The following is a 24,621-nucleotide window of genomic DNA, read 5'->3' as shown; positions in this document are numbered from 1 at the left end:
ATAGAACACCTGACGCCCAATAATGCCTCCTCCGCTGCCCAGTAGTTCTCGCGCTGTCTCACTCTAACCCGTAGAAAAAAGTCAAAATAAGGATGGGGAGTGTGAGACAGTGTATGCAGGACAGTCAGTCAGGATTATACTACAGAGAATGCACTCCCCTACAGAGGCTGTATTATGCCTATACCCACATAAAGACAATTTTATGCAGATTATCTACCTCCATATAACACTCCCTGACCCCCACCTCCCCCTTCATTCTCTAATAGCGAGAGCCCCCCATGTCCCCTATTACCTCGGAGGGAGGGGTCTCATGGGAGGTATAAATATCCTTCAGCAATAGGAAGGACACAGTCGATGGGATGTCCCCAAAGCCGTCCCTAGCAGAAGGGGGGAATCCCTAGGTTTGAACAATTACCTGGCAGATCTTCCTACAAATTGTAGTAATGTCCACCCTAACAGCTGGAATCACCAGGGCATGAGGAGCCTGCTCTTTAACCCTGATCTGCCAATACTCCCTCGTTCACTGTACCAGATGGGCAGGACGCCCTATTTGTGTCTGCTGCCAGCCCCACCACAGAGCAGGCCTGAGGGGCTGCCATCTGGACGATGGACAGAGATGGCGAAGCTCTGAACTGGGAGTGAGGGGGGGGATTCCCAGACAGCACAAAGGGTAAAGCGGTGCTTACCTGGGGTTACCAGAGTGAAGGTTACCATTAGCTGGCAGCAAGGCAACTGTACAACTGTATGAAAGACTGGCATGGAGACCGCTGGCAAAGAGCTGCCATCGCTGAGAAACGCTCGGCCCCAACAGTAACTGGGAGAAACAGAACTTTCCAGGTGAGAAACCGAGATTCGGCTAATAGGGAGCAGTGTGCAGGACATTCATAGCCTTCATTACAAACTACTGAAGCCGCTCACACAATCGGGGCTGGGTCCTAATTGATGGTGTAGGTCAAAAGCTGAACAATTTGAGTGCATTTATGGAAAAGCAAGTCTGCCAGAGTGTCTGCCCTTCTGTGTCTGCTGAGGTAGCGAAGCTCCTCCCTCCTGCGCATAGCAGATAAAGTATAAACCCCCCCTAGGTCTCTTATTCCACTCAGTAATACACAGACTGCGATATACATTGATGTCACATCACTGGGGGGGCCTACATTTACCTCCTGTTATTAACACTAATAGTTTAATAGGGGCATTCAATATGAAACGTAAACTTCGCCGTCTATGCGGGTCGAAGTTTTCGCCGCACATCGGAGCTTTTGCCGGCGAAAAAGTATCGGGCGCGAAAACGGCACCCGGCGAATGTGAAATCAGCGAAAACTTTGCTGATTTTTGGGGAAATGACCCTAACACCCCCAAAAAGATGCTCTGACATGGGGGATCACTCTGGATACCACCGATTAGCCCTTTGGGAAGGTGGTGAAGAATAGTATTTAGAAGTTTTTTTGGCAGAAAATAACTTATCCCAGCAAATTTTGGGTACTTGAAAATGGGGGTGAGCATATTTAAAAGTTGCTAAAGTGAAGTTTTAAAAAACGTGAAAAATCCACCTGCCGCAAACACCTGCAATGAAAAAAACACCTGGGGCATACTTGGTGAACCCCCTAGATTGTAGTTCGCCAGTTTTTAACTTTGTACCCCTGAATATTTTTTTTTTGCCCCCAAAATGAAAGTGCTTTTGTTGGGCTCTCCTGAGGTTTTTTTAAAAAATTTTTTGACACAGTATACCATTGGGGGACTGTCTGAAGGTTGCAGGGTGGTTTCCGAAATGTTGCACCCCAAAACCCCAATTCTGCACTTTTTTTCGCCACCCATTCCTTGGTGATGCTTTTTCGCAGGGTCGAATGCAATATACATTTCGCGCCGGCGAAAAGTGTTCAAATTGAATACGGTGTAAAAGTAAAAGCGGCAAAAATGACGTCATCCGAGCGAAAACATCGCAGAAACGGCGTTTTCGCTCCATATTGAATACCCCTATATCTGAAAGGAGAAATGTCCTTGAACATTGCAACAAGATGGTGGCTGCCTGTCCTAAATATGTTATTTTAATCTTATTAATAATGAGTTATTTCCAAGTTAGGGTTATACAGATTATACATTCCAAGTATTACTTTACAGAGACCCTGCACCATCATCGTATGTTATCACCCCAGCAATTTCCTATTTTATTTCAGTTTAACAGTTCTCACCGGACAGAACTATAACGTCGGCCAATCAGGAGTAGGTGACATCGCTGCGCACAGAGCCACCATGCTGGATAAGTCACAATTACACACAAGTAATGGGAATGTGCCAGGGAACACTTGTCATCTGTCACATTGCCTCAGTCCCAACCACTTACAGAGTAAATTGAACACTTATCAGCCCTGGCGCTGCGGGCGGCAATCTAAGACAACATAAGCGTTGGGATTGCCGGAGGATAAACAGCCGGCGTTAGCCCGTACAGACAGGACGGAGCAACCCTCTCTGAACTGGAAGGTAAAGGAATCTGCTACATAAGAAGACAGACGCACTTAGGGCCTGATTCAGAGCCGCTCATAAGCGGCCGCTCGTTCGCTCTGAGCGATGTTTGCCCAACTGCGCATGCGTACGAATCGTTATACGCATGCGCGAACCAGTTAGTGCGGTCGAAATTCATGTGCTCGCAAAATAGCGAATGCCTGATAATTTGAGTGACAGAATGAGGCGTATGTGGGTGGTAACGGGGAAGGTGCTTGAAAACGGGGAGTGGAGATCCGAACGCAGGCGTGCTTAAAAGGTCAAAACGGGCGTTTTATGGGTGTACATAATTAATACAGCAGCGTCATTGACCACGTCACTGGGTTATTTTATAGCCAGAACTGCTCGCAAGATTGTGGTAGCAAAAACCAGCCACAAGAATAGCGAGCAGTTCATACGCTGGTCGATGTACTCGATTAATCTAATAAATAGCGGACATGACGTATGGTGCGAGCGGCAAGGGGGCGTATTTTTCAAAATTTCGACCGCAAGTTTTGCTCGCTCGTTCAGACTTAGAGGCGTGAACAGACCGCAAAGAGCGAACGGTTCATTTGAATAGCCACCCCTATTTTCTGGACGAGCGAGCGCTAATTGCGTCCGGCTCTGAATCAGGCCCTTAGTGTTACCGAGCAACCTCGCTCCCAGGGAAGATCCGGCTCAGCCCAGCCAGCCTGGCGGTGCCATGCATAGCTCCGGTCACATCAGATGAGTGAGACACTACTCTGTGCTATAGAGTAACGTCGGTCTCCATAATGCTCTCCCCACTTACTCTGCTGTGAGCCCCTCTCTCACCTCCCCGTACACCTGTCCCCACTCTCACACTACGCAGGACCTCTCCAGGATGACATTACAGAGAAAACTGGTCTATATGATAAATATACAACATACATACTAATATAGCACCACCATATTACACAGAGTTATGCAGAGTATATATATAATCACTCAGTCCCTGTGCCAGAGGAGCTTTTATAGTCCCTAATGCTGCCCATCCACTAGACGATTAAGTTGAGCGACTGAACGATAACGATCGTTCAATCGTTTGCAAAAATGTTTGAAACGACCAGTGATGCGCGTGCCCGCTGGTCGTTTAGACATCTATCATCTTTCCAACATGCTGGTCAACCTGACGATAACGTCAGGTACAGCATGTTTGCAGATGATTGATGAGCCTGCACTGAACGACTGCTCGTTCAGTGCAGGCTCATCACAGACATAGAAACGACTGCACGATTACAATGTCGTAATCGTGCTGTCGTTTCTATGGTCTGCTAGTGGATGGGCAGCATAAAACACACACGGGTCCATTTTGTCAGCAGCCAATTAAACTAACCTTTATTTTTTTGGGAGTGTGGGAGGAAACCGTAGCAGAGGAGAACATACACACTGCTAACATATAGGACCCGAGCCGGAAACATGATCTCATCTCCCTCTATCTCTCTCTGACCCTCCCCTCATCTCCCTCTGTCTCTCTGATCCTCCCCTCATCTCCCTCTCTGACCCTCCCCTCATCTCCCTCTCTCTCTCTGACCCGCCCCTCATCTCCCTCTCTCTCTCTGACCCGCCCCTCATCTCCCTCTCTCTCTCTGACCCGCCCCTCATCTCCCTCTCTCTCTCTGACCGCCCCTCATCTCCCTCTCTCTCTCTCTGACCCTCCCCTCATCTCCCTCTGTCTCTCTGACCCTCCCCTCATCTCCCTCTGTCTCTCTGATCCTCCCCTCATCTCCCTCTCTCTCTCTGACCCTCCCCTCATCTCCCTCTCTCTCTCTGACCCGCCCCTCATCTCCCTCTCTCTCTCTCTGACCCGCCCCTCATCTCCCTCTCTCTCTCTGACCCGCCCCTCATCTCCCTCTCTCTCTCTGACCCGCCCCTCATCTCCCTCTCTCTCTCTGACCCGCCCCTCATCTCCCTCTCTCTCTCTGACCGCCCCTCATCTCCCTCTCTCTCTCTCTCTCTGACCGCCCCTCATCTCCCTCTCTCTCTCTCTCTCTGACCCTCCCCTCATCTCTCTCTGTCTCTCTGACCCTCCCCTCATCTCCCTCTCTCTCTCTGATCCTCCCCTCATCTCCCTCTCTCTCTGACCCTCCCCTCATCTCCCTCTCTCTCTCTGACCCTCCCCTCATCTCCCTCTCTCTCTGACCCGCCCCTCATCTCCCTCTCTCTCTCTGACCCGCCCCTCATCTCCCTCTCTCTCTCTGACCCGCCCCTCATCTCCCTCTCTCTCTCTGACCCGCCCCTCATCTCCCTCTCTCTCTCTGACCCGCCCCTCATCTCCCTGTCTCTGACCCGCCCCTCATCTCCCTGTCTCTCTCTGACCCGCCCCTCATCTCCCTCTCTCTCTCTGACCCGCCCCTCATCTCCCTCCCTGACCCTCCCCTCATCTCCCTCTGTCTCTCTGACCCTCCCCTCATCTCCCTCTATCTCTCTGACCCTCCCCTCATCTCCCTCTCTGACCCTCCCCTCATCTCCCTCTCTCTCTCTGACCCGCCCCTCATCTCCCTCTCTCTCTCTGACCTGCCCCTCATCTCCCTCTCTCTCTCTGACCCGCCCTTCATCTCCCTCTCTCTCTCTCTCTGACCCGCCCCTCATCTCCCTCTCTGACCCTCCCCTCATCTCCCTCTGTCTCTCTGACCCTCCCCTCATCTCCCTGTCTCTCTCTGACCCGCCCCTCATCTCCCTCTCTCTCTCTGACCCGCCCCTCATCTCCCTCTCTCTCTCTGACCCGCCCCTCATCTCCCTCTGTCTCTCTGACCCGCCCCTCATCTCCCTCTGTATCTCTGACCCTCCCCTCATCTCCCTGACCCTCCCCTCATCTCCCTCTGTATCTCTGACCCTCCCCTCATCTCCCTGACCCTCCCCTCATCTCCCTCTATATCTCTGACCCTCCCCTCATCTCCCTCTGATCCTCCCCTCATCTCCCTCTGACCCCCCTCATCTCCCTGACTCTCCCCTCTTCTCCCTCTGTTTCTCTGGCCCTCCCCTTCCCTCCATCTGTCTCTCTGGCCCTCCCTTCACCTCCCTCTGACCCTCCCCTCATCTCCCTCTGTATCTCTGACCCTCCCCTCATCTCCCTCTGTATCTGACCCATCTCCATCTGTCTCTCTAACCCTCCCCTCATCTCCCTCTATTTCTCTGACCCTCCCCTCATCTCCCTCTGTATCTCTGAACCTCCCCTCATCTCCCTCTGTATCTCTGATCCTCCCCTCATCTCCCTCTCTCTCTCTGACCCTCCCCTCATCTCCCTCTCTCTCTCTGACCCTCCCCTCATCTCCCTCTCTCTCTGACCCGCCCCTCATCTCCCTCTGACCCGCCCCTCATCTCCCTCTCTCTCTCTGACCCGCCCCTCATCTCCCTCTCTCTCTCTGACCCGCCCCTCATCTCCCTCTCTGACCCTCCCCTCATCTCCCTGTCTCTGACCCTCCCCTCATCTCCCTGTCTCTCTCTGACCCGCCCCTCATCTCCCTCTCTCTCTCTGACCCGCCCCTCATCTCCCTCCCTGACCCTCCCCTCATCTCCCTCTGTCTCTCTGACCCTCCCCTCATCTCCCTCTATCTCTCTGACCCTCCCCTCATCTCCCTCTCTGACCCTCCCCTCATCTCCCTCTCTCTCTCTGACCCGCCCCTCATCTCCCTCTCTCTCTCTGACCCGCCCCTCATCTCCCTCTCTCTCTCTGACCCGCCCTTCATCTCCCTCTCTCTCTCTCTCTGACCCGCCCCTCATCTCCCTCTCTGACCCTCCCCTCATCTCCCTCTGTCTCTCTGACCCTCCCCTCATCTCCCTGTCTCTCTCTGACCCGCCCCTCATCTCCCTCTCTCTCTCTGACCCGCCCCTCATCTCCCTCTCTCTCTCTGACCCGCCCCTCATCTCCCTCTGTCTCTCTGACCCTCCCCTCATCTCCCTCTGTATCTCTGACCCTCCCCTCATCTCCCTGACCCTCCCCTCATCTCCCTCTGTCTCTCTGACCCTCCCCTCATCTCCCTCTATATCTCTGACCCTCCCCTCATCTCCCTCTGATCCTCCCCTCATCTCCCTCTGACCCCCCTCATCTCCCTGACCCTCCCCTCTTCTCCCTCTGTTTCTCTGGCCCTCCCCTTCCCTCCATCTGTCTCTCTGGCCCTCCCTTCACCTCCCTCTGACCCTCCCCTCATCTCCCTCTGTATCTCTGACCCTCCCCTCATCTCCCTCTGTATCTGACCCATCTCCATCTGTCTCTCTAACCCTCCCCTCATCTCCCTCTATTTCTCTGACCCTCCCCTCATCTCCCTCTGTCTCTCTGACCCTCCCCTCATCTCCCTCTGTCTCTCTGATCCTCCCCTCATCTCCCTCTCTCTCTGACCCTCCCCTCATCTCCCTCTCTCTCTCTGACCCTCCCCTCATCTCCCTCTCTCTCTGACCCGCCCCTCATCTCCCTCTCTCTCTCTGACCCGCCCCTCATCTCCCTCTCTCTCTCTGACCCGCCCCTCATCTCCCTCTCTCTCTCTGACCCGCCCCTCATCTCCCTCTCTGACCCTCCCCTCATCTCCCTCTGTCTCTCTGACCCTCCCCTCATCTCCCTGTCTCTGACCCTCCCCTCATCTCCCTGTCTCTGACCCTCCCCTCATCTCCCTCTGAGCCTCCCCTCATCTCCCTCTGTCTCTGACCCTCCCCTCATCTCCCTGTCTCTATGACCCTCCCCTCATCTCATCTCCCTCTGTATCTCTGACCCTCCCCTCATCTCCCTCTGTAACTAACCCATCTATCTCTCTGACCCTCCCCTCATTTCCCTCTCTCTCTCTGACCCTCCCCTCATCTCCCTCTGATCCTCCCCTCATCTCCCTCTGACCCCCCTCATCTCCCTGACCCTCCCCTCCCCTCATCTCCCTCTGTTTCTCTGGCCCTCCCCTTCCCTCCATCTGTCTCTCTGGCCCTCCCTTCACCTCCCTCTGACCCTCACCTCCCTCTGAGTCTCTGACCCTCCCTCACCTTCCTCTGCGTCTCTGATCCTCCCATCATCTCCCTGACCCTCCCCTCACCTCCCTCTGTGTCTTTGACCCTCCCACTCACCTTCCTCTGCATTTCTGACCATCCCCTCATCTCGTGATACACTCCCCTCATCTTCCTCTGTCTGGTCCTCCCCTCATCTCCCTCTGTCTCTCTGACCATCCCCTCATCTCCCTCTGCCCCCCCCCCTCATCTCCCTGACCCTCCCCTCATCTCCCTCTGTCTTACCCTCCCCTCAGCTCCCTATGTCTCTCTGGCTCTCACCTCCCTCTGTGTCTCTGGCCCACCCCTCATCTCTTACTCTCTAACCTCCCATCACCTCCCTCTGTGTCTCTGGCTCTCCCCTGACCTCCCTCTGTGTCTCTGGCCTCCCCTCACCTCCCTCTGTGTCTCTGGCCCTCCCCTCATCTCTTTCTCTCTAACCTCCCATCACCTCCCTCTCTCTCCAACCCTCATCTCCCTCTCCCCACAAGTCGCTCCCCATAGACTCAGAGCATCAATGGCACACTGCTTCCCCTCCCCACACTCCAGACAGCAATTACTCTCACCCTCCTACAAAAATGTTCCACTCACTCTCTGGCTTCTTTCAATATAAATCCATGCTCCCCACTTACAGCTCTGCTCTCCCCTCAATCCTTTTTGCTTCAAAATTGCTATTATGCATCAGCACGTCCTTCACCTCCTCCACCTCAAACTTTTACTGCAAGTCCCCCAACCCTTTTCTCCACACCAGCTATTACTTCCCTCCACCTACCACGAGTCCCTCCCCACATTTTTTAACCCTCCCCCCCCAAACAGATACTGTCTCCTTTAATCGTGCCCTCGTCTCTCCCATTCTATATACCCCCATCTTACCTGATCCACACAATTTCTTATTTATACCCAGTCTCACATCCCACCTCATCATATTCCAGCAGCTGTAGTCCCTCCTTATTCTAACACTCTCTCCTGGACATTTTCATCTGTCTTTCACACCCCTTCATTCTACTGATACTGCCATCACCAAAGTCACCAGTGAACTGCTCAACACTAAATCTAAGGATCATTCTTCCATTGTTATTTTCCTTGAGCTGTTGTCTGTCTTTGACACTCTGTCCATGGTCCCATTATCATCTCTTTCTCATGTCTGTCCTCCTACAGGTCTAACTGTTCCATCCCTGTCTATACCTCTTCTTCTCTTCCAAGCTCTGTTCATGGCCCCATATCACCTTGCTTATGGCTGTCCTCCTACATGTCTAACCATTCCCTCCCTGTTTATACCTACTCTTCTCTGTCCATAGTCACATTATCTCTTTCTCTCCTTCCTTGGTGACCTCAGCTGCTCCTTTAGTCTAGTCTAGTCTACACTACCACAAGTATGCCGATAATACACAAATTGTCCCCCTGACCTATCTCCGATCTACACATCAAACTGAATAGTCTCACTCATCTCTCTCTGGATGTGTTAGCGCTCTCTTACACTAAACATCTCTAAGAAGGAGTTTATTGCCCCCCCCATCTCACTTATCATATTGCTAATACCATCCTCTTTACTGTCTCACAAGTCCTCTACTTGGGTGTCATCCCTCTTCTTCACCTTCATGCTCTCTCTATATTCTGACACTTCCACCACCAAAACATCTAGAGGGTCAGACAATTCCTCATCCTAAGGACACTATATACATACACATACATATATAGCATTCCCGCTAGGCTGTTTTAGCGGGGTGCGGTGCCCTGCCCTCACAGCCTGCGGGTGCCGCTCTCACCCACGGGACGCAGTGTCCCGCGGGTGGGGAAACATGCGGTGTCCCGGTCACCGCCGGCATCTATTCTCTCTTTCTGCAGCGCTTGGGGGCTGCCCGGCATGTCCGTAAGCACCGGGCACGCCCCCAAGTATGACGAAAAGGGGACGTGTCTTATAGACACGCCCCCTTTTTGGGCGTGCGCATAAGGTTGCCCTCTCTAGCTCCGGCGCCCTGCCTGCCGCCGGAGCTAAAGTGAACACCAATATATATATATATATATATATATATATATATATATATATATATATATTATATATATATATATATTATACACACACACACACACACAACCATTAGCGACCAGCCCCAGCTTCGCATGGGAGAAATTTTTAATTTATGGCGATAGTCTTTTTAAACAGAGGTCTTATAAGATTGTCGTGTAGATGACAGTCTTTTTTTCCTCCTGTCGTCAACACGAAAAGATTTAGTTTTGACGTGACACGCAAAAGGGCCACGAAAAGTTGTCCATGAGAAAAACACTCCACGTTAGATATCTGTCCCTGAGCTTTATTTATTGTTACGCCGAAGTTGACTCTTAATTTCACACGAGTCCAATTCTTGGTATAACAAGAGATATGGTAAGAACTTACCTTTGTTATCTCTGTTTCTACGAAGTCCATAGGGTCCACAGGGTTGACCTTGGGGTATAGCTGGATCTGGATCCACGGGCACCACGCAGTTAAAGCTTTTGCTGCTCCCAGGATGCTCTTGGGTCCATCCTCCTCTATACCCCGCCCCCAAGCCACAGGCACCTCAGTTGGTAAGCAGCCCAGGCCGGAGGAGGAGACTAAACAGAGACAAGGAAGACTGGAACACACAAGAACCATACTCTCAGAAATGGGAGACGGAAAAACCGGTGACCAGCCACACAGCCCATATGAAGCCAGGTGCGTCAGGGCGGGTGCCCTGTGGACCCTATGGACTTCGTAGAAACAGAGATAACAAAGGTAAGTTCTTACCATAGCTCTTGTTTTCTACTTCAGGGTCCATAGGGGGTCCACAGGGTTGACCTTAAGTATGTCCCAAAGCAGTTCAACTAAGGGCGGGGACGCTCCTGTGCAAAAAGCAGAATTCTGCGCCCAAAGGATGCATCCTGAGAGGCAAAGGTGTCAAACGCATAGAACCTCAAAAACGTCTGAATGGAAGACCAAGTGGCTGCCTTGCACAGCTGAACCGCGGAGGCACCACGTCTAGCAGCCCAAGAAGGACCCACAGACCGAGTGGAATGAGCCTTAACAGAGGCTGGAACAAGTAAACCTTCCTGTACATAAGCCTCACGAATAACAGAACAAAGCCAACGGGCAACAGTTTGTTTGTTGGCAGGCCAACCCCTCTTATGAAAACCAAAGAGGACAAACAAAGAATCGGACCTTCTAACAGAAGCAGTCCGATACACAAACTCTGAGAGCACGGACAACATCCAACGAAGCCTCACCAGCTGTAAGATCAGGTGACTGAAAAGCAGGCACCATAAGTTCCTGATTGATGTGGAACTTAGAGACTACTTTAGGCAAAAACTCAGGACGAGTGCGAAGCACTGCTCTGTCCTGGTGAAAAATTAAGAAGGGGGGACTACAGGAAAGCGCCCCCAACTCAGATACCCTCCTGGCTGAAGCAATTGCCAGGAGAAAAACAAAGTGTTAACCACTTGAGGTCAACCGACTCAAGAGGCTCAAAAGGAGGTCCCTGCAGGACCCGAAGAACCACCGCCAAGTCCCACGGAGCCACTGGAGGCACAAAGGGAGGCTGGATTCGAAGAACACATTGGAAAAGATGTGAACATCAGGCAGTGTAGCGATCCTACGTTGGAACCACACAGACAGAGCCGACACATGAACCTTCAGGGAGGCCAGACGTAAGCCTAGGATCAATGTTTCTGGACTCACACCACTGAAAGTAAGTGTGCCACACCCTGTGGTAAATCCGAGCTGAGGCAGGTTTACGCGCCCTCAGCATGGTACTGATGACAGAGCTTGAAAACCCCCGGGACCTTAAGACGGCTGTCTCAAGAGCCACGCCGTCAAAGACAGTCGACCCAGATCCAGGTAAAGGCAGGGCCCCTGAGACAGCAGGTCCCGACGCTGAGGTAGAAGGTACGGAACGTCGATGGACAAGCTCTTGAGATCGGAGTACAAAGGACGCCTGGGCCATGCTGGAGCCACCAGCAGAAACGTGCCTCCGTCCTGTTTTATTTTTCCTTAGCACCCGAGGAAGCAGGGAGATCAGAGGAAACAGGTACGTAAGTGAAATGTCCATTTCACCGACAGCGCGTCCACCAGACTTGCGCCTGCGTCCCTTGTCCTTGAGCCGTAAACGGGCAACTTGTAGTTGTGACGGGAAGCCATCAGGTCCAACTCCGGCAGTCCCCATTTGTCCACGAGAAGTTGAAACACCTCTGGGTGAAGCGACCATTCCCCTGGGTGCACGTCGTGACGGCTGAGGAAGTCCGCCTCCCAGTTGAGGACTCCCGGGATGAAGACTGCCGAGATTGCAGGAAGGTGGCTCTCCGCCCAAGCCAGGATGCGAGACACCTCCAACATCGCCGCTCGACTGAGAATTCCTCCCTGGTGATTGATGTACGCCACCGTGGTGGCGTTGTCGGATTGCACCTGTACCGCCCTTCCGTGAAGAGCGGTGCCTGACGACAGCAGAGCCCTGTACACGGCCTGCAGCTACAGAACGTTTATGGGAAGAACGGCTTCCTCCGCAGACCAACGGCCCTGAAGAGACAACGAGACGGTCACTGCCCCCCAACCCTGGAGACTGGCATCTGTTGTGAGCAGAACCCAGTCCGGGATCCAAAAGGGGCGACCCTCGATGAGATGAGCTGGCTGAAGCCACCGAGCTAGAGACCGGCGCACTTCCGGGGACAAGACCAGCGTCTGGGATCAGATCCGGTGAGGTAACCCGTTCCATTCGGACAGAATCTGCCCCTGCAGGGGCCTGGAATGGAGCTGAGCAAATTCCACCATGTCGAATGCCGACACCATGGACCCCAGGACTCTCATTGCCGAGTGGACCGACACCCTGCAACTGCTCAGGCAACTGTGTATCCTCAGCTGTAGGGAGGACACCTTTTCTGGAGTCAGGAAAATCCTTTGTTGACGAGAATCCAGAAGGGCTCCCAAATGGACAATCCGTTGTGATGGGATCAGAGATGGCTTCTTCCAATTTATCAACCACCCGTGTGCCTGAAGACAAGCAATGGTCAGGTGGAGATGTCGAAGAAGTACCTCCGGGGAGCTCGCCAGCAGAAGAAGATCGTCCAGATACGGCAGCAGCCGTATACCCTGGCCCCGAAGGTGGGCGGCCATAATTCCCATCACCTTGGTGAACACCCTCGGAGCCGTGGAAAGGCCAAAAGGCAACGCCCGAAACTGGTAGTGATGTTGCAGGATAGCAAACCTCAGATACCGCTGGTGTGCAGGTGCCATGGGCACGTGGGGATAGACGTCCTGGATATCCAGGGAGACCATGTAATCCCCGGGTTCAATCGCCAGAATGATGGAACGTAACGTTTCCATCCTGAACTTGGGAACTGAGGTATTTGTTCAGAGACTTCAAAATCAGGATAGAGCGATGAGAACCAGAAACAAAGTAGAATAGTACCCCGTCCAGCGTTGAGACTGCGGAACGGGAACAATAACCCCTGCTTGTAGCAAGGATTGTATAGCCACCTGAATCTGGGAAGCTTTGGTCTTGTCCAGAGAAGGAGTCATGCAAAAAAACTGGTGGGGCGGCCTGAACCGAAAAGACAGGGCGTACCCCTGAGAGACTACTTCTCGAACCCAGGCATGCGTGGTGGTATTGTGCCAACACTGGGCGAATTGGAGAAGTCGGCCTCCCACTCTGAGGTCCCCCAGAGGGAGGCCTGTCCCATCAGGCAGCAGGTTTATCCTCCTGCTTGGAAGAAGGGCGCCGAGCACTCCAGGCTTGCTTCTTGGGTTTAGAGGCGGTCTTAGCCGCCGACTGCCTCGGGAAGGACTGACCTTTTGCCTTACCCTGAACCCGAAAGGAACGAAAGGCTGAGCTCTGGACCTTGGCAGGCGTTGCTGCTGAAGGAAGGAAAGCTGACTTGGATTTAGCCAGGGTATCCACTATTTTGTCCAAGTCCGGACCAAATAGCAATTCTCCATTGAAAGGTAAGGCCTCCAGACCTTTCTATGAATCAGCGTCCGCTCTCCAGGACATCAGCCATAAGGATCGGCGAGCAGACACGGCTGCAGCCGATACTCGAGAGGTCAGCAGACTAGCAATCAAAGAGGCTTCTCCAATGTAGGAAGCAGCATCTCTAATCTGTCCTAACAACGCCCTCTGGACATATGGAGCATCGTCCGGAAAGGTATCCTCTAATGCGATGGCCCAACCCTCAATGGCCTTGGCCACCCAGGAAATGGCCATGGACGGTCGGGCCACTGCCCCTGAGAGGGAGTAAATGGACTTTAAGCAAGTCTCAACTTTTCTGTCCGTGGGATCCTTCAGCGAGGAAATAGACGGTAATGGCAGAGTAGCGCTCCTTATTAAACGGGTGACATGGGAATCCACCGCCGGTGGAGTTTCCCATTTTTTACAATGTGCCTCAGGAAAAGGATAATTAGAAGCCAACCGGTTCTGTGGCAGGAATCTCTTACTGGGCGCCTGCCAAGCCACCGCCATATGATCCGTCAACTGATCAGACAGGGGAAACACCGCAGAAGCCACCTTAGTTTTTTTAAACTAGGATACTTCGACTTAGGAGCTGGTGCCTCATCCTCTATTAGGAGAATGGCTCGCACCGCCCTAACCAGTGCTCGCACTTTAATGGACGACTTGGTATCTACCTCCTGGACCGATGTGTCCGAGTCAGTGTCTTCATGAACCTCCCCATCATCTGAGGGCCCCTCGGAGTCCGATAAATGCGCCGCCTGCGCCATTAGTGTGCGTTTTGAAGCCCTTGAAGGCATGTCACTCTGCAACATTGACTGAAAAACCGAAGACGTGGCCGCCAAATTTTGTACTGAGTTGGAGAGCACATCCACCCAGGGTGGAGGAGCCGCCATAGGGGCCTGGAAGGGCACCACAGACTGCTGCGTCACAGGGGAAGCCTGTATATACATAGGTAACCCCGCATAAGGACCAACAGACTGATGCCCGGGGGGGGGGGCTCCGCAATAATTGCGGGACACACGGGGAATGGGGGATGGCCAGCTGGGCAATGCCCTAGTAGGGACAGCAGTCGGGACCGACAGACGGTCCGCAATAGACACCAGCACCTGAGAAAACATCGCCCATGATGATTGCTGCGTCATAGGAGGTTTTGATGGGCCAGGAACCACCTGGCACTGTCTACACAGGCCATCCTGTGACAAATCCTCCCTATCCACTCCTGCAGAACAGCGTCCGCAGGAGACCAACACCGGAGCCACAGAGTGCTCAATCTCCTCTTCCGACATGACAAAATATATTATATTAATAAATATATCTGGCAACAGAGCAGAATCAAGCGCACTCACCAGTGTGCTGAACAACAGCCCACAATATGGTACTGTGTAGCACACAACTGTATGTGACGGACCTCACAAATACGTAATTTATATAGGTGAGGTCTGTAGAAACGCCCCTCCTCCACACACCTGTAGGGCTTGTAGGAGAAGTAAAGGGATAGGTATGAGTAGAAATAAGTACAGACAGGCAGCACTAGCAAAAGTCACATACCATGCAGAAAAGATATACTCACTACACCTTTCCACTACAATCAACCTCCCAGATTCAGTGTCTGGGAGGACTATAGCGCTGTGTACACTGTCCTTGATCGGGGGAGCGGTACACAGGGGGACCGGTCCGCGTGCTCCCTGAGAAAACCGTGCTGCCACAGAGAAAATGGCTCCCAGAGACCTCAGAGGAGGAGTGGCCGAGTAACTACAGCTCAGCGACGCCAGACTACGAGCTGAAAGGCGCTCTGAGCTGAGGGTAGGAGCCGCTAAACAGGGAAGGCTTCATCCCCTGGCTATTAACCCCAGGGCTGCCGGCTTCCCGCTTGCCATGTGAAATCCCTGGTGGTCTAGTGGAAACACGGGGTATACCTCCTCAGAGGGGGAGCCCGCCGCTAGCAGCCCCCGGTCTGTCCCCTAGAACCGGGGGCAAAGGACTGCATTTATAGTAAGACCCGCCGCTAATCGGAGACTCGCGGCTTACCTTCTCCCCGGTGACTCCGGCAGCAGTCCAGGGAGGTCCCCACAGTCCGGCTAGTACAGACTCTGGCCTCCCGCCGCGATCCCCAGTGCGATACTGGCGTCGCGGCGCCAGTGGGGAGTAAGCGCGGCAGCGTGGGCGTCTGTACAGACAGCCCTTCGCTGCCACACTGAAGAGCCCCTGTTAAAAATAAAAACTAACAGGCTCTTTTTTTTTTTTTTGTAAATTAAAAAGCTTTGGGGGCTGCTCCTGCAGGGTGACCCGACTCCGGCAGGACACCAACTCAAACTGAGGTGCCTGTGGCTCGGGGGCGGGGTATAGAGGAGGATGGACCCAAGAGCATCTTCGGAGCAGCTAAAGCTTTAACTGCGTGGTGCCCTTGGATCCAGATCCAGGTATACCCCCCCTATGGACCCTGAAGTAGAAAGAATAGTTTTTCACATAAATGAAATAGGAACAGTAACAAAAGGGAAAACTGAAACTTTGTATCAGTAAACAGGACTAACATCAACTTTTCTGGATAAACCTTGATAATACGTATCAATCTCTACACTGTATAAAATAAAGTCCGTCCCTGTGATATATCTGTAACGGTTTAGGCAGCATAAGCCACGAAAGAGCTTGGACTTCCATTTTTTCATTGACTTGCTTCACTAAAATCGTTCCTGCTCAGCTCATTTATGTCATACACCTAAACCTTCCCCCACAAATGCTCTATAGAATAGTGACAGCTGCATCAAAATCCTCCCAGTGGCTCTCGAGATTATCCAGAAAAAACAGACAGACATCTATCAGGGACTTTATTTTATACGATGTATGTATATAAATAAAAGATAATATACATATAATTAGTTAACAAAAAAAAATTAGACCCTGGAAAGTGTATACAACAAAAATGCAATTGTAATATTCAAAGTGTTAAAAAAGTGCATAGACAATACACAAGTAAGGGACAGCCGAAGCTCTTCATCAGAATTCACACAGTCTTTGTCTTCTTCACAATCCATAGGGGACACAGGCTTAGACCGTGGGTATAGGGTGAACAGGAGGAGTACGGGCACCAAATAGTTATGTTTCTTCTCCCAGCAGCCCCGGCTGCTCCGCCCCCTATACCCGGCCCCAGCCAGGCCAGGCAAGTTTGGTGCCCTGCAGGAGCAAGGCCCGTTTTAATGGTATAAGAGCTGTTCTTGGCTTCACGATTACAGAGACCTACGGCCACACCACCCTAAATGCGCCCGATATTGTCTGATCTCAGAAGCTAAACAGGTCAGGTCTTAGTAATGGACCGCCTGGGAATACCTGACCCCTAAGGTTAGCACTTCGGTTTTCATGCTTCGGTAGACTGTTTCTGCATTCCCGTCTTTTGTGGACCTTCTACGGAGGGCTCGCCGTGATAGGCACCTCCTGGGTTTCTAAGCTCCTTGCCTCCTTCAATTCTCTACCTGCTGCGGACCGGGCAAAATGAGCCTCCTCCTCAGGGAATGCACACTTGGCCCGACTAGTCAAGAACACTGTCCTTCCTAGTCCAAATATGGCATCCCTTGGGATCCTTCAGACAGGACAATGGAACTTTCCTCAATAATGAAAAACGTCTTCTATTCTGCAGACGCTATCGCGCATCCAGTCCTGACTTCTGCTTATGTAGCTAAATCCATTGGAGGTTGGACAGATGCTCTTTAGGAAAGTCTCAGCTGCTCAGGGAAGAACATCAGAGGGTGGCCTCTTATATGAAGAGGCGACAATAGCTACTGGTGTCCTGACTTCAGGTATCAGCATCCTTGGTGGCGGTTAGGCAAACTCTCTGGCTTAATTTCTGGTGCGCTGAATCAGACTTCAGGAAAGCCATAGGGACTCTTCCGCTTTCAGGTCATTTGCTGTGCAGGATAGTAGCCACAATGACGGCGTCCAGGTCGACCTTTCCCCCCTTCTGTGACTTAGGTTGCGAACTTCTAATTTTCACTCCTTTCCTCGGAGGGAAGGTTCAAGGGCCAACCTTTCTCAGGGCTCTGGGTTACCCAGGTCTACCAGTTATACTACCTCCAGGCCTACTGACAGGCTTGCGCTTCACTAGGCAGACTTCCACCTAAGGGGGTCTCAGCATGGGAGGCCGACTTTTGCCGTTTCCATCACCTTGATAACGACTGCGAAGGATGTCTGTCTGAGAATGAGGTTCTCTCTCCTGGGACTATGCCGTAGACTTTCTGGAAAGGCCTTAGATCCTAATTTTTCCTACTGGTCACACCCTGCTGGCCTCCTCAGTGGGACTTTTTAGCCAATCTCTTCGTTGTTCACCTGGATTTCCTCAACAGGCTTTTTGGTGAACCAGGGAGTCTCTATCCATCATTCTGGCTCTGGGGAATCTCAGGGCCTCCTTGGTTTTCCGGGAGGCCAATTTCCAGGTTCCTACCCGGCCCAGTCACCAGAGTTTCCTCTGGCTTGCGGCCAGAGGGGAGCATTTTCATTTTCAGACATTGCCATTTGCTCTTTCCAGAGCCCATAGACTTTTCAAGAAAGTCATAGTAAATCATTTATGCCGCAGTGGCATCAGGTTTCTACCTTCTGATCGGTCTCTCATTCGTTCTCTCCAGTTCCACGGAAAGTTCATCACTTGTATGTATTCCACCTGGACGCCAACGCAGAAGATGTACCATATGAAGAATTCACAAGGTTTTTAGTCATCGCTGAGTGTTTCAATACACTCTTGCATTCAAATCCTGGGCTTGTTTGTCTCCACATTCATCATGGCGGAGTATGCCCAGTTTCTCTCCTTCAGATGAAGGATGGTTCCTGTGGAACACCAATAATGCATACCTTCCTGAGAGGTTAGGCTCTTCCTCTGGTGGTCCATGCTTCCCGCTTACACAGGGGCCGCCCCCTTTGGGATTCCACACAGGGTCCTCCTTACCACTGATGTCAAAAATCTTCCAGGGTCAGTGAACAGCTTCTGTGAGCTGGGGGCCGATCAACTTTGTGGATCTCCAAAACAATTTTCAGAGCTCTCTGCCTGACTCGGCTGCTCCCACAGCCTGGTCCGATCCAAGTTCAATCTGATTACGCGACTGCCATTGCCTACATAACCACTCGCAGTCACGGCGCATTGAAGGGGAGTAGAGTTTTCATCTGGACAGGGTGTCAACTTCTGGCTCTGTCAGTAGTCTTCCTCCGGAGAGTCCAGGTTGGGGAAGAGCTTCCTCGGTCACGTGGGCACCTAGCCAGGCGAAAGGGGGCTTTGTCCACACACCTTTTCGGATCCTAGTTCTTCGCTGAGGGTGCCAAACCGCCTTGGTGGCAACTCCGCACGAACACAGACTATTGAGGTACTGCTATGAAGCTGCTGTGGCTCAATAGGCTAAGTCACAGCATATACTATACCAGGTACCTGGGTAAGAATCCAAGTTGAGATAATTTTACCTCCTCGTACCAGAGTTCCGTGAGCCCTTCGGGTGGACGTCTTGCCGGTCCGGCAGGAGTTCCTTCTCTCATATGCCTTCCTTCTGATTTCGTGGATCCGCGGGTCCTCCGCAGGTTGCAGTGGGAGGGAGGCATGGTAATCCTGATTGCCTCCTATGGGCCTTTGGTGAGCTTGGTACGCAGATCTTCTATCAACTCTCTGCTGTATCTTCCTTGTGGCAAGATAGTCTGTCTAAGGGCCTGTGCTTCTATCCAAAGCTAGCCCGTCTCGTTGCTCTTGACTCAATCCTGAACACTTCTGGGTTCTCCAGGTTGGTCATTCGTACTATTCTGTATGTCCGTAAGTTCTCCTCTAAGATTTTGTCACTGCTTCGACGGATTTACTTCGCTTGGATTCCGCCTGGAATTTTATTCCCAGCGGGTTTCCCTCTTTTGGGTCCTCTCCCTTCCGCTGGTAGGGCTGGATTTGTCCCACTGCCTTTCTTCTTGGAAGTTGCAGGTTCCCACACTTTCTGTCCTCTTCAGAAGCAGTTTGCTCTGTTGCCTGACGTACGATTTTGGATGGCGTTGATCCTCGGCCTTTGGTGCTTCGAGCTCTTCAGTCGTCGCCCTTTGAGCTCTGCTGACATTTCTTGGCTTACATGGATGACCGCTTTCCTGCTCCCGGCGAGTGTTTCTCTGGGGCGCCTTGTCCTGTACCGCCCAATGGGCTTGTTTCACTGGGACCGGGCTGTCCTTCGAATTTACTTAGGCTACCTACCTTCGGTATTCCCTCGGTTTCTCATCACCAGGACTGTTTGGTTCCTGTGCTCAGGCACCTATTTTTCTACGGATTGCCCTTGCCCTCCGGGTCTTTGGGGTTCGGACTCGAGTGTACTCAGTGGGATGGCTCCACTTTAATCCTACTTTGTAAATGGGACTGGCCGGATTCCACATAGGATTTAGCCAGTTGGGTCCTTTTGATGTTCCTTACACTTCTGCGACGGCGGTCCTTTCTGTTCCGCCTTTACAGTCTTATTTTTTTCACCGGATTGTGCTTCCTGGGTGGCTCACCAGTGGTGCTTCGGCTGAGCAGCTTCGTAGAGAGGCCCTATGGTCCAACGCCTAAGCTTTATTCCGGTACTGTTCATTTGACACCTTCGCTGCAACGGAAGTGGCTTTTGGCCGAAGGGGGTCTCAGCACAGCTCCGGCACGTCCCCTCACGTAATGGGATAGCTTTGGGACATCCCATGGTCTAAGCCTGTGTCCCCTATGGATTATGAATAATAAGAGAGGAATTATATCTTACCTGGTTAAGTCATTTTCTTCTAACTCTATAGGGGACATAGGCCGCCCACCCTGACGCAGCGGGCTGGCAGAGTTGTTTACTCTGCTTCCAGTCCTCCTTTAGCGTTTCTGGGTGTTTGGCCCAGTATGTGTAGGTCAGTCTTCCTTCTCCTCTTCCTCGCTCCAGCCTTGGGCTTTCCAACTTAATTAGCCTGCCTGGGGGCGGGGTATAGGGGGGAGGAGCTGGGGCTGCTGGAAGAACCTTAACTATTTGGTGCCCGGACACCTGCTCACCCTATATCCACGGTCTAAGCCTGTGTCCCCTATGGAGTTCGAAGAAAGGACTTAAAAGGTACGACATAAGTCCTCTTATTTCAGAAATACACAAAAAGGACAAGGGTGCCTCCTAGTGCTATAATATGTAGCCAACACAAATAGTGCAAACATTGCTTAAAGTGAAATACCATAAATAAAAGATTTGGAGATTATATGATATCTTGAAACACCTTCACAAGTAGTCCGAGCAACAGGTGAGTCTGTCTTTTAATTATGACTCCATAATACATAAACACAAAAATAACAAAAACAGTGTAATCCTACTCACACAGATGTACCATTAAAAACACATGGTAATGCTCGTACAATGTGTATGAAAAATAGAGCTTATCTGAAGACAGCCAACCCGAACACATATATATATATACATATATATATATATATATATATATATATATATATATATATACCCAACGCATTTCCGCACAATGGAGCTGTGTCTCATCACTTGGACTTTCTCAGGAGTAATGAAGAGACTCTTGCTCTAAACTGGTGTACCACAACATTCCTCGTGATCACAATTTGTTGAACATGTACAAATCAAAAATGTCCGAAACCCGGTATGAAAATGGTATATACCATGTACAAAGTATTTCATACTATATTTCTATATAAATGTATAAACCACTGGAATAAACTTCCATAAAGTAATTGAGCAAATAAGACCTATACGCCCATAAAACTGCCATATATATAAGCATAATTTCTTAATAACAGGCCTTAATTATGCCAAGCGCCAGACCGAAGTGACGTCAGGACGTGCCCTCTCTCCAAGAATTACTGCCACCCCCCTAGACTGTAAGCTCTCCTGGGCAGGCCCCCCCCATTGTCCCTCTCTCCAGTGCACTCTCACTCACACCCTGCTCCTATCTGTCCTTCGTACCCAGGGCACTGGCAGCTACAGCTATTATTCTATATACTCTTCCATATGTACGGCTTGCTCATGCCTCAGTACTGTATCCTGTGCAGAGCTATGGACGCTTCGTTGTGCCTTATAGATGAAAGGTAATGACAATCCCACTCCCTCCGTAGTGTTTTCTACCGAGAGAAACTTTATTGCTCGCTGACGCTATTACGGCCGTCTGCTCATATAGGTTCCCAACGTTTCTCTAGTTACCCTATACAGGGGGAGATGTATCAAATCTTGGAGAAAGTGGAGAGCGATAAAGGGCCTGATTCAGACCCGGACGCTAAGCTGCGATCGCTCGCTCTGGGCGATTGTTGCCCATCTGCGCATGCATCGTAGTGCGCAAGCCAGTCACTGCGATCGGGAATCGTGCACTCGTAGCACAAAGACTGAGCACCACTTTGACAGACAGCGCCGTTTGTGGGTGGTAACAAGGGAAGGTGCTTGCGAACGGGGGAGTTGTGCTGCGAACGCAGGCGTGTCTGGTTGTCAAAACAGAGTTTTATGGGTGTGCATAATTAGCAAGGAGGCGTCATTGTACGCGTCACCTGGTTGTATTTCAGCCTGCAGTGATCGCAGTGCTTGCGGTGGGCTAGGGTCTACCTCAAGCGCTGCGTGCAGCTCCGATGGCTCTCGATGTTACCGATTAATCACACACTTCCTGGAGATGACGTGTGTTAAGAAAGGAAACTGGGCGTCTCAATAACACCAGTGAACGCTCACTGCCGTCGCTCTATAAGACACAGAGGGCGTCCTTACGCCACACAGTGCGATCGTGGAATTTGCATACCCGGCCCCTTTTGGCAGCGAGCGACCGCTGCTTAGCGTCCGGGTCTGAATCGGGCCCAAAGTACCAATGAATCGTAATTTTTCAAACACAGCCTGTAAAATGAGTTAGGAGCTGATAGGTTGGTAATTTATCTCTCTACAAGCTTTGATAAATCTCCCCCACAGTTTCTATAGGCACACCAGTAGTTAGGGGAGGCACATAAAAAAAAATGGCGGGTACCATACTTTTGGCATACCCCCCTTCAAAGTAACAAGTGATAGCACAACGTGTACCCACCTTCTACAGGACTCTTCCTGGAGGTGAAACTTAACAGCGTCACACTAGGCTCCAGCTCCGGGTCAGCGTCCAATCTTCCTACGCACAGAGCGTCCCCTGCCCTATCCAAGATGGAAGTTCTGGCGTCCCCCTGCTCATCCACATGGTCTGACCCAATGGATGGAAGAACAGCAGCAGACGGGGAGGTTTTAGTGGTACAGTGAGAAGCAGCAATGAGGGGTGGAGGGGGGGAATCTGGCTGTAGTGGCGATGATAGAGGCACGTTTGGAGAAGTGCATTCTATGCTGGTACCAGTGGAGGGCGACGGCATCTCCTCAGGCATTTCCGATGGACTCTCTTCCCCCAACGTTACTTTATCCCCCTCGGCACCACTGTCCGTTGTAGGAAGTTCATAGCTTAAGCCATTCATTTCCTGAGCAGTCACTGGGGCCTCGGTGGCTTCGGGTCTCCCCAGCGATTCCTTGCATAGCTCCTCCTCAGCGTCATCGATGGCGGCTTCGTCAGGAGACGTGCACTCTTCTAACGTGCTATCGCCCTCACTAGTGTCCCCCAGGTGGAAGGTAAAGGCCGGGGTGGTGGCTACTAGAACAGGAGCTGATGCTGCATGAACGACTGGCAGAACAGCAGACATCTGGTGCAGTTCAGGCCTAGTGTCTGCGGCCACTGTGTCCGGGATCTGTTCCGATACAGCACACTTGCCGATGTCGCTGGGCTCTGGGCGCAGGGGTGCAGGAGGAGATGATTTCAGGACAGAGTCCAGTTTTGGCTTCTCCTCTAAAAAGGAAACAAAAAAGAAAAACACAGAAATCAACCAAAAATAAATACTACATGTCGTCAGGGCTGGATTGTGGGACACAGATATCTGAAAGCCGCAAGTACATTTTTATGGACTCCGTATTTACAGCAATTTGCTGGGATCTAACGAATAGGCTATAAATATGGCAGGTAAGTGGTTACTCAATCCAAGCACTACGGAGGTCCTGGCCCTGACCCCCTCCCTATCCCTCACAGAGCAGGAAGTGTCTCTTTGACGTTTTCTCACGAGAATGTTTGCTGTACAAGATTAAACAGTGCCCCCAGTGGTAGAGCAGGGAACACCACTGAACATTCGTGCTCCCTATTATTACCTTAAAGAAAATGCAGAATAGGTACAAATAGAACAATACATGCCAATTCGCATGCACAAAGAGATAATTATACCGCAACCCTGTCACTGTCCTGCTGGAGGCACCAGGAACGCCTTGCACTGCATGCAGATCTCTTACTTTCACAATAAAAAGTGTTTTACCTCCAGTGCAGTTACTCAAATCAACCACATGGTGGGGCTAGAAAGCTTGTGAAGATCTAGCCACCCAGAGCAGCGCTGAAGACTAATTCTGGTGCTGACCAATTCTGCACTAATCAGTAAGCACGGAGGGTGCTTGTACCCTAGGGAGCAGTGATATGGTTATGACGTAGCTACCGGAGAAGAAACGTGATGGACACATCGCCTGATCTTTTGTACATGCAGTTCGATCAGGTGGCGCGGCTGAGGATCCCATGCAGCGCTATGCGGCGGGGGCCGGCATATCGAGCGGTCGGGCTTCAGAAAGGCCCAGTGTGGATGGAAAGCCCGATATGTCGGGCCGTCGCCAGAGGGGTCATGTGTTGCATCGCTGGGTACACACGTCGTTTAGTATGGACCCAGCTTATCCATGATAAAGATGTGGGGTAAGATGATCACACATCGCTCGGGTAGATGGAGCAAAGCAGTGTATAACCACAACTCTCGGTCAGAATATACAGTATAAGACACGGGGCCCCCGGCAGACACGGCACACAGATGGGTCGGTGGTATAGGACATCACACACACTATAGGGACAACAGAACGGGGCAGATTGTCTTCTTTGTGGAATGAATGTGGACAGCGCGCTAAGTGATGCATCCAGGCAAAGATCTCAGGTCTCTCCTTGTCTACATGCGTCGATAGAAGGGTCTTTATTGAATCACCAGAGTAGCAGGGTCTGGAGAGGACTAAGGTTAGGCTCAATATGTGAACAGGAAATAATTCCGCAGGGTCCAAGAATTGTTGGAACAGAATGAATCTTTGTGAAGACCATCTTGGAACCATTTCTGGTGTCTTCTGAAAATAGAAAATTCATCATTCACAGCTAAGAGATGCCGCTACCGGGAGGCACAGAGCCGGGGACCAGTCCTCCT

The 24,621-nt window shown here is 51.5% G+C and overlaps 1 protein-coding gene across 5 annotated transcripts in view; it reads right to left on the bottom strand.

Moving 5' to 3' along the window:
• Positions 1 to 24,621, bottom strand: part of EIF4G3 (eukaryotic translation initiation factor 4 gamma 3) — a 127,392-nt gene that overhangs the window by 32,093 nt on the left and 70,678 nt on the right. For all 5 annotated transcript variants that reach the window (XM_088462079.1, XM_088462080.1, XM_088462081.1 and 2 more), the window contains one exon: positions 22,422 to 23,195. In XM_088462079.1, the coding sequence (XP_088318205.1) occupies positions 22,422 to 23,195 (774 nt within the window). The remainder of the gene's footprint in view (positions 1 to 22,421; positions 23,196 to 24,621) is intronic.

This window comes from Taudactylus pleione, unplaced genomic scaffold (assembly GCF_031769625.1).
Source record: "Taudactylus pleione unplaced genomic scaffold, aTauple2 ptg001146l, whole genome shotgun sequence".
Lineage (NCBI taxonomy): Eukaryota > Metazoa > Chordata > Amphibia > Anura > Myobatrachidae > Taudactylus > Taudactylus pleione.
Note: the sequence above shows the minus strand (reverse complement) of the source record. Positions and strands in the feature narration are given on the sequence as shown.